A 15,399-nucleotide genomic window follows, 5' to 3' on the forward strand; every position below is an offset into this window, starting at 1 on the left:
CGTGCCCATTCTCTCTCTCTCTGTCTCTCTCTCTCTCTTGCCCCCTCTTTCTCTGTCAAGTAAATACATAAATAAATAAACAAGCTGACCTTTAAAAAAATCTGATGGAAATCTGTAAGAGTCAATGTTGGAATTTAGCAAGACTCTAATGAAGCAGCTAGGAAGCTAGCCACCCACTTCCTAATCACAAGCGACTGTTCTCATGTTCCGCTACGGTAACCTCAAAGAGCTACAAAATTCCCACCCTGGTGTTTTTGTGCTGTTGAGCTTCCAGCATATAGTATTTTTTTAAATTTTGACAGAAAGATAATCCAGTGCTTGCAATGACATAGTGAAACCAGAATTTGGGCAGGAAGGTGTATTCTCTAGAGAAATTTTGTACAATAAGTCAAAAATTTTAAGTAAAAAATGCATACATGTTTAACTTAGTAGTTCTGCTTCTGACAATTTAGCTCAATAATAGGTATTCACAGCTTGGAGAGATGGTTCAGTTGTTAAAGGGATAGGTATTATTATGTAAAATTATGTATAATCTGGGAAACTTGGACACTATAAACATTCAATGATGGCATTCTTTTTAAGCTATGGTCAATACTTTTTCAGGGAGAATATTAGAAAATGGAAAAGTACCATGTTTTATGCCCCCCTCTGTGTGTGTATGTCCTTGTTCTTATATGTGCAGAGGCCAGAGGACAGCCTTGTCAACCTCAACGATGCCATTGACATTTTTGTGTGTATGAGTCTGTGTATGATGTATGGCTGTATGATACATGTGTGTGTATGTTAGAGGACAACATCACTGTTGGTCCTCACCTTTCAACCTGCTTGAGTCTAGATTCTGCAGGATTCTCCTGCTCCTCCTCTTATCTAGCCATAGGAGCATTGAAGTTACAGACATGTTCTACTACTTCTGGCTTTATGTGGGTTCTGGGGACCAGAACTCAGATCCTCTTGCTGGACTAGCAAGCACTTTACTCCTGGAGTCTCCTCCCAAGCCCTCATCCACCTTTTTCTGAGACATGATCTCTCATTGCGTGAAGCTTACCAATTAAGCTAGATTAGCTTTTCAGTGAGCCCCAGGGATCCTCCTAACTCTGCTTCCCCAGGCCTGAGATTTTAAGCACATGCCATCCTACCTAACCCCAAAAGGCAGTGTTTTAAAATATTAAGGAAAAAATAAGAGGAAACTTAAAAACCTGTATGTTACTTTCATACACACATATGAATAAAACTGTAGGATTAATAAATTTTATTTTTGTTGTAGTACTCAGAACAGAACCCCAGACTTCCACCATGCTAAATAAATACTCTACCCCTGAACTATATCCCAAGCCCCAAATTTTCTAACTTCAAAATTATTGACTGTATTTTGTGCTGAATGGCTGGATTTAAATAATATACTTTTTCTTCTATTTCCTAAATTGTCTTCAAGTACACTATACTACGACAAGATATCATTATCAGAATTGCCACTCCCCCTATTGAAGTACAAAAGATAACTTGGGAGGCATCTACCTTACCACCAGAGAGTAAAGTCAGAACAAACAAACAAACAAAAAACCAAAAAACAAAGAAATGGTACTTTGTTTTATTTACTTCAGAAACAAGCATTTAAGTATTTAAGTATCCACTCTTAACAACAGGAAAACAAGTCTACCAAGAGACTACTATGGAGAACATAGAGTCAAAAACCAGGACTTTGATATAATATTGAACCAAAAACATTAAATGCTTCTGCCTTTGTCATGTGTGGATGAGGAAAGCACCCAAATACTAGACATCAGGCCTCCTTCCTTGTCCTCATTTTACATCTGCCACTAACTCTTGATTCTGAATGTTCCTCAACACCAGGAAAAACTGGTCATGGAAGATGTTAATGGAAATTCGGAAGAGATTAGGGTCTTCAGACGTCAACCTACTAAAAAGGAGAGAGACACCATCAGAGAAAAGATATCTGTACAAGTCCCCAGCATTCTGCTCTTGCTTACAACTAAGCACCCGATCCTCCAATACATCACCCCCAGAGTGGAGACTCCCTCCCCCACCCCCGACTACAGACTCTTGGAGAACTAACGCAGACAGGGTACTGTTATCCACTGTGAACTCCTGCTGAACCATCATTTGTTGGAGCTGAGCATTTGAGATCAAAGACGTGCGAGCCATGTGTGCTTCCAGAGGGGAACGGAAAGGCACTGTAACAGAGCTGGTGGGGGGTATTATTAAGGCAATATCTAGTACTTTCTATACCATTTGCCTCAGTACACCTATAAGGTCTGGCTCAAAAACTCGCTCTCCTGCCTATACCAGGTCAGTGCAAGCCATCTCCTCAATGCTCAGTCTTTCCCCACCGCACTCCCTCAGCCCTCTGCCATATAAGTGACTCCCTGCCCTGTCAGAATGTTAAACCAAGTTGTACCTGACTGCCCACAGACACACTCTCAGCCCCTTATTAAATAAATATGCTGTGAACGTCTTTGAAACATGCCCCCATACCCTTGCCTGCATGTTCTAGCTACCACCCCCGATTCCTGGTCAAGGGGCTCCACAAAAAGGATACAACTCCAGGAGTCGATTTCCCATCGCCATCACAGCAGCTCCGCTGGGCCCGGAGGCGAGTGGTGCCTGAGCGTCCTGGGGCGCAGCAGCTGCTCCTTCACCAGGCCCCCCTTGCTGGACAGGGCCTCCCTCGTCGGGGTCGCCCGCAGCAGCCTCGTTACCGGGATCCTGAGCGCCGCGCGGCTCCCGGACGTCGTCTTCGTCGTCACTGCGGCCTTCGCCCGCTGAAGAACGGCCGGGGCTGCGCTGGTCTTCGGGAGCACGAGGACGATTCTGCCCTCTATGCTCTCCTTCTTCTCCTCCTCCTCCTCCCGCGGCTCCGCCGGTGCCCACTGCGGGCTCCTGCGTGTCCACTCGGGCCTTCCTCACGGAGCCCGCACCCGAATGGCGTCCTGAGGAGGAAATGAGGCCGCGAGTCAGGCCCCGCCCCTTTCCCCAACGTTCGTGGCACGTGAGGTCCCTGAGGTCTGTGGCGCCTGTGGAAACAGGAACTCACGAATATTGGTTCCCACTAAGCTTGCCCACTCCCTGGCCTACGGAGACTATAATGGGCCATACAGCTTGTGCTCCCTCTCACTGTTGTTCCTTAGGGCATTTGGGAAAATACACCCCTTCAAGGTGGCTTCTCGCCAAGCTGGCACATTGAATGCCACAGATCCCGTGGACAACAGAAAACCTAGTCCTGAGGAAGCTCAGTCTGGTGGTAGTTGTAGGCGGTACAACTCAAGGCTTCAGAGCTCTTGCGCAAATAGGCCCCCTCTGTCCTTCACCCCTCCGCATACAGGCCGTGACATATGGTTCTGCTAGGCTGCCCCCCAGTTGTTCCCTCAGACCTGGAACACCCTTGCATACAATGTAGTCCCATTTCCCTCACCAGGTGAAGGCATATGCATTAAGGTGAAAACTTAGTTGGTGCTCCTATGGAGGTTTTTCTTTTATTTTTTATTTTTTATTTTTTTAATTTTTTTTATTGTCATATTTTCATTTTTTTTTAAATTTTTATTAACATTTCCCATGATTATAAAATATATCCCATGGTAATTCCCTCCCTCCCCACCCCCACACTTTCCCATTTGAAATTCCATTCTCAATCATATTACCTCCCCATTACAATCCTTGTAATTACATATATACAATATCAACCTATTAAGTATCCTCCTCCCTTCCTTTCTCCACCCTTTATGTCTCTTTTCAACTTACTGGCCTCTGCTACTAAGTATTTTCATTCTCACACAGAAGCCCAGTCATCTGTAGCTAGGATCCCCATATGAGGGAGAACATGTGGCCTTGGTTTTCTGGGCCTGGGTTACCTGACTTAGTATAATACTTTCCAGGTCCATCTATGGAGGTTTTTCTTGCAGGGCAGTGTCTTTGACTGGCTTGCACCAGGTGTTTCCTGAGGTACATAGGTACTATGAGGTGTCACTCAGTTATAGCAAGTGCCTCCCTGAGGGGAAGCGAGCAGGGCTGAGCCACCACGCAGGCTTCAGACTAAGGTTTCTAAGCTGCTGTAGACAGGGATGAACGTCAAAGCCACCCTGGTGGCTCAGGAAACCTGAGCAAGCCCAGAGACTGGCTGCCTCAGAACTCACAGGAACCTCACACCACTGGCCACTATGGAGATGACCTACTACAGCCTGTAGCTTATAGTCAGCAGACCTGACTATATTGTGAACAGGACAGTCCACAAATTCAGTCATGTAAGTATGGATGGCCCTGACCACAGCCAGGGGACCAGAGAAAAGATTGTTTCACTGTATTTGATTCTGTTCAATCACAAGCACTAGGGATGTTCAGTAAAAAGTGGGAATGATGGAGAGTATAGAACAGTCTCTGATGAATACATCTAGGGAAATGCCAGAACAGAACACCTAAACAATGATCCAGTGGCCTGGGTGGGTGCACACGTGGGTGGTCCAAAATTTGAGACACAGATGTGAGGGCAGCCTGGATGACCTCAGGCCTCAAACTGATAGTCTTGAGCCACGGGCAAAGTAAGGTCAAATGACACCGTAACCAGGTTCTACCATCACTGTCTCTATGCCTTTCTTGTCCCACACGGAAGCAGAGATGGCCTTCACTGATATATCTGAACCCTTTAGAACCAGTCTACAAGGTGCAGCTCAGAGATACCTCATAGTGTCTGGTACTGTACTGGCTATGTGAGTCAAAAAAGGGACCTGGGTGGGAGGGTAGTGGTCTGCAGTTGGATTTGACCTCCATCAGAAGGTCCATACAAGAGGTCGATATAAACTGTCAAGAGAACTTAGGGTGGAAGAAGGCATTCCTAATGCACTTGGCATGTCACCAATACAGAGAGCCAAGGAAAAATACTTGTTTTTATCATGTTTCTCTTTTTGTCCTTCAGTTTTAGCTGACTGAGTCCTAAAGAATCCTCCCAACTCAAAATCTCCATCATGTGTCTGGCTTTGTTTTCCAAGTTGATGCAGACCATGCAGTGCTTTGTGACCCATGTATTATTATACTCCAGTCAGGCAAAGGGTGCTAAGCCTAACCTAGTGTTTCTTAGTTCATCCATGCTTCCCCAGGGACTGAGTGCATACAGCAGCTGCCACTTTTTCATGCATTGGTTCTTGGCGATTGTCCACACTACTGTTGCTCTGTTACTAAAGGAGAGCTGCTTAAATGTTGTTACCCCAGAAAATAAATTTAGTCTACTCCTCTGCATCTGAGGATCATTTCAGTTTCTGTGTATCTACATTTTCATGATTTTGTCATTGTGTGGAAGGGATGATTCTGGAATTCAGGTATGTATCCAGATGGTATTTATGATGGCAAGTCAAGAAGTACAAGAAAACAATTCTTTCCTTTCCTTTAGTATTAACTTCAGTGGACACGTTTGAGGATTTTTTTTAATATATATTTTTTAAAATTTTATTTATTTATTTGAGAGCGACAGACACAGAGAACGACAGGTAGAGGGAGAGAGAGGGAGAATGGGCGCGCCAGGGCTTCCAGCCTCTGCAAACGAACTCCAGATGCGTGCGCCCCCTTGTGCATCTGGCTAACGTGGCACCTGGGGAACCGAGCCTCGAACCGGGGTTCTTAGGCTTCACAGGCAAGCGCTTAACCGCTACACCATCTCTCCAGCACTGGAGGATTTTTTTTTGAGTTCCATCCTAATATTTTTATATGAAGTACATAACAAGAACAGAACATGTATGCTTTCTCAGGTTCATCATTGTTATAACTCAATTTCTAAATCATTTTCATGTAGCATATGAGCTTGTCTAAAAAATCTTCACAAACATGTACTGTAGTGTATGCATATACACTTATAATGTAATTGATGCTTTCATTCTTTTCCACCATGAAAAGTTATGATTCATGCAATTCTATAGAAGTCTTTGCATGAATAATTATTTCATCCATCTGAATTATCAAAATAAGATACTAAATTAAACTTTACATTTTTATTCATATCTGAGGTTGTTGATATACAGTATGACCTTACTGTCCAGAAAATGTGTTCTCTCTCAAGAATTCTTTTTTTTAATTAATTATTTATTTATTTGAGAGCGACAGACACAGAGAGAAAGACAGATAGAGGGAGAGAGAGAGAATGGGCGCGCCAGGGCTTCCAGCCTCTGCAAACGAACTCCAGACGCGTGCGCCCCCTGTGCATCTGGCTAACGTGGGACCTGGGTAACCGAGCCTCGAACCGGGGTCCTTAGGCTTCACAGGCAAGCGCTTATCCACTAACCCATCTCTCCAGCCCTCAAGAATTCTTTTTAAACAAAGAGTTTTATTATTTTTTAAAGCATTTTATTTATTTGCAACAAGGGAGCAAGAGAGAGAGAAGACAGAGAGAGAGAGAATAGGTGCTACAGGGCCTCTACCCACTGGAAATGAACGCCAGATACATGTGCCACTTTGTGCATCTGGCTGTGGAGTTATTGAACCCAGGTCATTAGGGTTTGCAGGCAAGTGCCTTATCCGTTGAGCCATCTCTGCTGCCCCTAGGGGTTTTTTTTTTTTCCCAAGTGAAAACAGTTCTTATTATAGTGTCTTGAGGTGCAACAATGCATCGGGTTGCTATGGAAGGGGCAGGGTTGGTATGGAAGGGACAGGACAGGGCAAGGGATGAAACAGAACAGTGCCTCCATTAAGAAGAGACCACTGGGGGCTAGAGAGATGGCTTAGCGGTTAATCGCTTGCCTGTGTATCCTAAGGACCCCGGTTCGAGGCTCCATTCCCCAGGACCCAAGTTAGCCAGATGCACAAGGGGGCGCACGCATCTGGAGTTCATCTGCAGTGGCTGGAGGCCCAGGCGCGCCCATTCTCTCTCTCTATCTGCCTCTTTTTCTATCATTCTCAAATAAATAAATAAAAATAATAAACAAAAATTTTTTTAAAAAAAGAACAGACCACTGGGAGATGGGAGAGAAGAAAGGTGACACAGGGTTTCAGATGTAGGTGGGGCTGGGAGGGAAGCTGCGCTAGGTGAGGCTGGGAACTGCTGGATATTCCTATGGTTGGATATTGGGTGTCAGGTGAAGCTTAAACAGTTCCCTTGTGTGGATGAGCATGAAAGAAGGATGAGGGAGAGTTTGGGGAGCGGGTCTGAGCCCGCAGAGAGTCCTGTCATTCCTGAGCTAGAGCCTGACTACAGCAGTGCAGCCTGCAGTCTGTTCAGTGTGGGGATCGGGGGGTACAGGGAACAGAGCCACTAGAGTCTCCACTCCTAACACTCAAGTACGGTGGATGTGGTGGCAGAGCAGGCAGGCAGCCGTCCACGTGTTACCAAGGCCTGTCCTGTGCTGCCTGAGCAGCGGCTGCCTGGGGAGGCAGGCGGCATACAGTGTTTGCTTAGGAGTGCTTTGTTCCAGGCCAGTGTCTACTGCGCATGCCCTACATCCCTGTGGTGCCCTAGGGGCTGTGTAATGCGCAGTGGCCCCCAGCCCCAGGGTTCCACAGGAATGAGGTAGGGCACTTACAAGGCCCAGACAAGAGCACCAACAAGGAGGGAAGGGGAGGGTCACCAGCACCATCTTCAGGACTAGTAGCTGGGGTGGGGCAGGGCCCAACAATTCCCACATTCCAGCGCAGCCACATCCCCAACCTAAGTCAGGCTCAGCAAGCCCAAAGGGCCTTGCCCCAGCCCTGGCTCCTCTGCTGCCACACTAAGAGCAGTGGTCCCAAGCAGCTTTGGGAACCTGCGTGGATGCAGTGATGCAGGCCTGGGCCACTCTTCTGTAGGTTCCCTGAGCCCCTAGGTTTTTAAAAATACATTTATTTGACACAGAGAGAAAGAAGGATTGAGAGAGAGAGAGAGAAGGGGAGAGAATTGGCACAGCAGGGCCTCTAGCCACTGTCTATGAATTCCAAATGCATGTGCCACTTTGTGCCTCAGGCTTTAAGTGGGTACTAGGGAATTAAACCTGGGTCCTTAGTCTTTGCAGGTAGGTGCCTCAACTACTTAGCCATCTTCCAGCTTCCATTCCATAATCTTTATACATTATTTACTTGCAAGCAGAGAAAGAGAGAGAGAGAGAATATGAGTGCAACCAGGACCTCTTGATACTGCAAACAACCTTTAAACACATGTACCACTTTATGCATCTGGCTTTATGTAGGTCCTGGGGAATTGAACGGAGGCAATCAGACTTTGCAAACATATTCCTTTAATTGATGAGCCATCTCTCCAGTCACATCCCTTCAGAATTCTGATACTGGGAACATCCCTATCACCACTGAGTCTGATTTCCACCTAAAGAACAAAATTTAATCTGCATGGAGACATCAAACAACCAGATGAATTTGGATAGGTGTTTTGAGAATTATGACTGAAATGGTTTCATATCAGTGGAGAAAAGTTTTGGGACAGATTTGTTAGGTGTTTAGGAGACGGTGTTACCTTGCTTTATTCTTTTGTGGGTTTGGCCAGCTCTCCTTATGCTCTTACACTTCAAATATTTCTTCATGGATCTTACTGGCTACTTTTGTATGTGTGTGTGAGTACATGTGCAGATGCACGTGCCCATGGTAAACATGTGTGGAGGCCAAAGGAAGATATCAAGTATCCTCCACCACTCTTCCACTTTATTTCCTTAACACAGGGTGTCTCACTGAATGAGTCAGGTTTTCAGAAAAACCCAGTGAGCAACCTATTTCCAGCCTCTTCATTGCCAAGGTTGAAGGCACATGCATGACCACACCTGAATCTTACACATTTTATTTAACTTCATTTTGACAATTCCATACATATGTAGTATATTTTCTTATATTTACACCCATTACCACATGTTATCTCCTCCCATTAAACCTCTTCTTCCCTGCTATTTCCCTTCTTACTTCTATGACTTTTTAAATTTTACATTTAAAATATTCTTATTCATTTATTTGAGAGACAGAGAGATAGACAGAGTGCATGAATATGGGCATTCCCGGGCTTCCTGCTTCTGCAAAAAAATTCCAGATGCATGTACCACTTTGTGCATCTGGTTTTACATGTGTACTAGGGAATCAAACTTCGGCCATCAGGCTTGCAAGCAAGTGCCTTTAACAGCTGAACCATCTTTCAAGACCCTAATTTTATTTTTTAAACTTTATTTTCTACTTGGCAACTTGTATACATTTATAGGATATATTTTGAACATATTCCCTCTTCATTACATTGTCTTGCCCCTCTCCCAGTCTCCAGTCCATTGAAACCCTCTTCTTCCCAGCTCTTCCCTAGGCTACTTTCATGTTTTCTCTGTGTGTATGTCCCATTATGTTCAATGAGAGTTACGTGCATGTGCATGGATGGAGAATTATTGACCAGTGCAACTTAAATAATGGTTACAAGTACTGAAGAAAATGTCCCTACCATCCATTTAATGCCAATAACTCTTCAGAAGAGATGGCCGCTGTACGCCGTCCACCACCATCAGTGAAAGAATATGGATGGGCCCAGCAATGTGAAGATAACCGTAATTGCTGTGAGATCAAGAAATTCAATGGCAGCCGGGCGTGGTGGCGCACGCCTTTAATCCCAGCACTCGGGAGGCAGAGGTAGGAGGATTGCCATGAGTTCAAGGTCACCCTGAGATGACAGAGTTAATTCCAGGTCAGCCTGGACCAGAGTGAGACCCTACCTCGAAAAACCAAAAAAAAAAAAAAAGAAATTCAATGGCCATGTGATATCCAGTAAACTGAATTCCAGCCAGAGGAAAGGACTCCTTTTCCTGAGGCTTGATGATAAAGTCTCCCAAGACCAACATTACCATGAAAATATGCCTGAACAGGGACAAGGAAGACCTCTGGAGTAGGCTGGAGTTTTCAGAAGTTAATCGACTAAAAGTGAGAGGAAAGGAAAAGTCATACTTGGGTAGCTAAATCCTTGCCTCTGCATTCCTGCTCCCAGACGGTCATGCAGCCTGTTACAGTGGTGGTTTGAATGTGAATGTACATTCCAAATGGTCTCTGGTAGTTTTGATTAAGCTTGGAAATTAAGCCTCCAGTAGCCTGTTAGGGGAGGTGTCAATGTGGGCTGATCTTAAGTATAGTCCTTAGGTGTGTTCAGAGTGGTTTGAAATCTGGCTGTTTGTGCTTCTTGGCTGCTGGTGGTGTCTCATAGTGCTATGCATCTATGGAAGTGAGCCAGCTTCTTCTGCCATTGATGGTGTTTCTTCTGGATTCCTTAAGCCTGCAGCCCTTTTCTCCCACAAGCTCTTTCTGGTTGAATGTTTTTCCAGGAATGTGAAGGTAACTGCAACACTACAAGACCCAGCTTACTAAGCTCCTTAATAGTGCCTGTTCGATGACTACAGGCCCAGTCCACCGAGCTACCTCCTTACATTCTTTGGTGTCTGCACATGTGCAATGGAATACCCCTTTAGTCAGAGACAGGGCTAGCCACAAGCTGCCACTCATAAGTCCTCTCCCCTTTTGTAACTCATATAAACAGGAAAAGGTGGATCACTCAGAGCTCTCTGTGAACTGCTCCATCATGTGATTCTTCATACCGGGTTAGGTATGCGCAGCTGATCTCTGTATTCATAAAGGATAGGTGAGGGCACCATGAGGTCACACGTACAGATCCCATTAAGGTGACTTTGTAACACAGACCTACTTCCTCCTAAACCATCCTTGTTGGCTACAGAAGCCCACTCACACAGTCACTTCAGGGGATGCTACCCATACCACACCCTCCCGCCAGCTCCAATGGCAAACTGCAGACTCACTCTTCCAGACCCCTCTATTCCCTCATACCTCTCTCTCTTTGCCATGTCATCCCGAGATGGGCCTCAAACCTCTGCTTGTCTATTCCAGACCACTCCCACGTCATCCCTGAGCCTCTGCCATGAACTGTGGAAAGGATGCCACCCCAGTATTTGGCTTCCCATGCTATCTAAGGAAACCCAGTCCATGGTGTCTCACTCCTGCTCTGAATCTCACAATCATCCCTTGACCAGCAGAACTTCCTCCACAGTCATGCCCTCCACTCCTGCACCTTATCAACCTCCACGTATACACCTGAAAGCCTTCAGCTCTCTCTGAACAACCTCTGCTGTTCTGGGCTTCAAGCTTCAGCTGCCAGTCTCCCTGGCATTCTTTGTTGCCTACTATGCCACCTGTTCTCCTACCTAGGACCTGCGTGGCTTCTGGGATCTTCACACTAGCACCCACCTCCTGCTCCACTGTCCTTCTCTGGCTCTACTGAAGGAATGAGGTATCCTTTTCCCCACACAGCACCTTGCAAGGCCCAAAGCACCTGTGGAAACAGGACCTGTCAGAGGTTGCTTCCTGTTAAGCTGAATGGCCTCATGCCTCTGAGAGACCTCTGATGACCTAAAATCCTCTGTTCCCATGCAAGGATGTTCCCTACCTCACTACGTCAAATGAACCCCACTTGCTTCCTTCCAAGCAAGAACACCCTTGCTGAGTATTTCTAATAACTTGAGCCATAGGAAGCCTGAGGATTCAGGAAGTACATCCCATTTGCACTAATAGGTGGTACAAGGAGATCTTCAGAGTGCCTGTGCAATCAGGCCAAACCTCTGCTGGGACACCCCTCCATAAGATATCAAGGCCCTGATAGATGACTCCACTAGGCTACCCCAACCTAACCAAGAAAACCCGCATGATCACAGCACATATTATCATCCCTTACCAGGCAGGCATCCCCCAATGATACATTATCATTGCTTAAGGAGCCAGGCCTATCACAGCCCTGAATGCTGACACAAGCTGGACCCCTATGCTTTAACGCCTGTGTGAGGGAGTCATGTAGCTTTGTTAGGCAGTAAGTGTGACTGGGTCCCTGAAAATATCTTTACAGTCTCCACTTTGCTAGAGATCAAAATAAGATCTGACTTATTATCTTTTCCTTAGATCTGTTTGTCCACACCCTGGGCCCCTCCTGGGAGGGAAGTCTTCTTTCCTAGGATTTAATCTTAACATTTTGGTTGGTCAAGCTCAGTCCCCAGAACTTGGTGTCATAGCTTGCCTCTTCAAGACAGCCTCTATCCAAAACCAATCAGCTCTCTGTCTCCTGAGCCAGAAGATGAAACCTACCATAATAAGTTTTTAAATAGATGTGTGCAAGGAGACAAGCCTCTCATTGGGCTGCCTGGTCACTTTTGAATCTCCAGTTCCTGGTGAGTTTCCCCTTGTCTCAGCACAGCTGTGCTGTGATGACGGGGAACCCCCTGATCCCTACCTACCTTTCCTGCCCTCTGCATGGCAGGAGCTCTTTTGAAGTTTCTTTCCTTTCTCCTGTCCCTTTTAACATTTCTTTTTCTTTTCTTTATTTCTTTCTTACTCTGGTTTTTTTCTTTCTTTCTTTCTTTCTTTCTTTCTTTCTTTCTTTCTTTCTTTCTTTCTTTCTTTCTTTCTTCTTTCTTTCTTTCTTTCTTTCTTTCTTTCTTTCTTTCTTTCTTTCTTTCTTTCTTTCTCTCTCTCTCTTTTTTTTTATTGTAGGACCTAGCTCTAGCCCAGGCAAACCTGGAATTCACTATGTAGTCTCATGGTGGCCTTGAACTCACCGTAATTCTCCTACCTCTGCCAAGAGCGCTGGTATTAAAAGGCATTAGCCACCACACCCAGTTGATTTTTACATTTCTTCAAGAACTACCACATGGGTATATCCATCTTCCTTCCCTTGGTCCTGTACTTCCCTCAATAAATGTAATATTTTAATAATTATCTTTATCAGTATTATTCATTTATTAGAGAGAAAGAGAGAGAGAGGGAGAGGGCGAGAATGGTTACGCTAGGACTTCCAGCCATTGCAAAGGATCTCCAGACACATGCACCACCTTGTCCATCTGACTTACGTTGGTCCTGAGGAATCATACCTGGGTCCTTTGGCTTTGCAAGTAAGCACCTTAACCTACTAAGCCATCTCTCTAGTCCTTTCTTAGTCTTATTTTATTCAATTCTTTGGTTAAATGTTGACATGAGGGCTGGAGAGATGGCTTAGCGGTTAAGGCACATGTCTGTGAAGCCTAAGGACCCAGGTATGATTCGATTCTCCATGTCCCATGTAAGCACATGGTGGCACATGCATCTGGAGTTCATTTGCAATGGCTAGAGGCCTTGGTACCCCTGTTCCCTCTCACCCTGTCTCTCCCTCTCTGTCTCTAAGAAATTAATAAGTAAAAATGTATCTTTTTTTAAAATTAGATATGAACCTAGGGTTTGAGACTCAAGGACTTTCCTGAACCCCTAACACCTTGTTTTACCTGGGTGTTATGATGACAGAACAACATATGTGTGTCCTGATAAGGCTGGACAAGCCCCTACAAACCTTACTTCCTCAAAGAACAGAAGCACACTAGATAGTCAGCAGAATGGCCACAGGGCAGCTTGTCTCTATGGGCACTAGGCTGGGTATTTCAGGTTAAGGAGGCTCATTTGGCATGAGCCCAGACTGGCAGAACCTTGTGCAAGAGCCGTGACTTCTAGTGGGGATTTCAGATGTAGTCCTTTTCTTTGGCAGCAAAGCATGATGATGACAGGGTGTGTGTGTGTGTGTGTGTGTGTGTGTGTGTGTGTGTGTGTATGTGTGTCCACCCAGTGGAATCCTATATGCTTATGTTTTAAGGAGTAGAACTTTCTCTTTCTTAGTGGTCCTGAAGGAACATGGCAGGGCAAGGGTGAGGCGGGAATGGCTTCTAACACTTGTGTTTCCTTTTATATTCTGGCACCTATTTGGTGAAGGAGTGTGAGTTCCTAGGAAGGCAAGGAGGATGGCTGGGTAATCCAAAAGTTTGTAGACCAAGATGCATGTGTTTCTACATTCAGAAATGAAAGTCAATTCACACTCGTTTGGCTAGGCAGCCCTAGAGCACAGTGCCTCACTGATAACGCAAGGGAAGTGGGGGCCACAAAAAAATGGGCAGACTCTTTTTTTCTTTTTTTGACCCGGACCAAGTGTGAATGTTTTCTGCCTGAGCTGAATGGATGTGGCATCTTGGGGTCCTAAGAAAAGGCATGAATTCTGGTGCCTACTAGGTTTCTGGTCAGGAACCAGACAGGTCTTGCAAACAGAGTACCACCAACAAATAACTTCAAATGTATATAATTTATAAATTTAAATGAAATAGTAGAAACTAAAAGAAGTGAATTAAAAAACATTGAAGGGATGGAGGTATGGCTTAGTGGATAATGTGGAATCCCTATTTTTAAATTTTTAACTTATTTATTAGATAGAGGGAGAGAGAGAGAGAGAGAGAATGAGAGGGAATAAGCATGCCAGGGCCTCCAGCCACAGCAATTGAACTCCTTATGCATGCACCACCTTGTGCATCTGGCTGACATGGGATCTGGGGAATTGAACCTGGGTCCTTAGGCTTTTTGGGCAAGTGCCTTAAGTGCTGGGCCATCTCTCCAATCCCAGAACCCCTCTTTTGAAAGTGCGATGTGGCGTGTGTGCGTGTATGTGTGTGTGTTATGGGTCAAGTGCATATATGTGTTCTTATGTATATGGAGACACACATATGTGTGTATGTGGAGGCCAGAGTTCCATGTCAATTGTCTTCATCAATGAATATCCACCTTAATTACTGATGCAGTGTCTCTCCAGCCCAGACATCACCAATTCAGTTAGATTAGTTATACAGCTTATTACTGGGATCTGCCTATTTCTGTCTCCTGAGCTATGAGATTACACTTGCAAGCCAGCATACTTTGTGTTTACATGGATGCTGGGGATCTGATCTCAGTCCTTCACATTTGTGCAATGCTTTACCAGCTAAGCCATCACTGGAGCCCCATGTAAATAATCTTTAGAGGAATACGGGCTATGTGGGAAAAGCCCACTCCATTATGGCTCTGGCCCTATTCCTCCTTTGTCAGATTGCTAAGAACTGACTGATTTTTCTCCCAGTGTAACCATCGATACCCAGAAAGATAGAAGATAATGGTAGCACGGCTTGAAAAATTACCTATGCCATGCTATAGAAACTAAGTCAAAGGGAGATGATGCAATTTTTACCTGAGAGAGATTAGTAGCCATAAATCAATAAAGTATAATAAAAATGAACCAGGATGATGCAAAGGAGGCACTGGATGTACAATGATATATGGGAGATGATTAAATGAAGAATGCATGAGAGAGAGAAAGAGGGAGAGTGAAGAGAAAGGTAGGAGGGAAGGAGCTCCTCCCTCCTGTGGCCAATATACATGCTAGATTAGTGGACATTCTTCCTCTCCTGCTATTCACCAAGCCCACTCTCATGGGATCATGAACAGAGTCTCTCTTCCTGCAGCCCACAATCTAACTACTCTACATTGCGACAAAGGTACAATATGCAATGTATGGAATACTAGGGATTTGATCCACTTGAAAGAATCCCTAAAGCAGACCAAAGAGATGCAAGGCTAAAATGGAGT

The 15,399-nt window shown here is 45.0% G+C and overlaps 1 protein-coding gene across 1 annotated transcript; it reads right to left on the reverse strand.

Moving 5' to 3' along the window:
• Window positions 1-1,631: 1,631 nt before the first annotated feature.
• LOC123456593 (cancer/testis antigen 1-like) lies at window positions 1,632-7,632 on the reverse strand. Its single transcript, XM_045139981.1, has 4 exons — window positions 7,515-7,632; window positions 2,558-3,032; window positions 2,075-2,203; window positions 1,632-1,918 (listed from the first exon to the last, which is right to left on the reverse strand). The coding sequence occupies exons 1-4, from the start codon at window positions 7,630-7,632 to the stop codon at window positions 1,801-1,803; spliced, it is 840 nt and encodes a 279-aa protein (XP_044995916.1). The 3' UTR covers window positions 1,632-1,800.
• Between the last annotated feature and the right edge of the window lie 7,767 nt (window positions 7,633-15,399).

The sequence above is a fragment of the Jaculus jaculus genome, chromosome X, assembly GCF_020740685.1.
Source record: "Jaculus jaculus isolate mJacJac1 chromosome X, mJacJac1.mat.Y.cur, whole genome shotgun sequence".
Classification (NCBI taxonomy): domain Eukaryota; kingdom Metazoa; phylum Chordata; class Mammalia; order Rodentia; family Dipodidae; genus Jaculus; species Jaculus jaculus.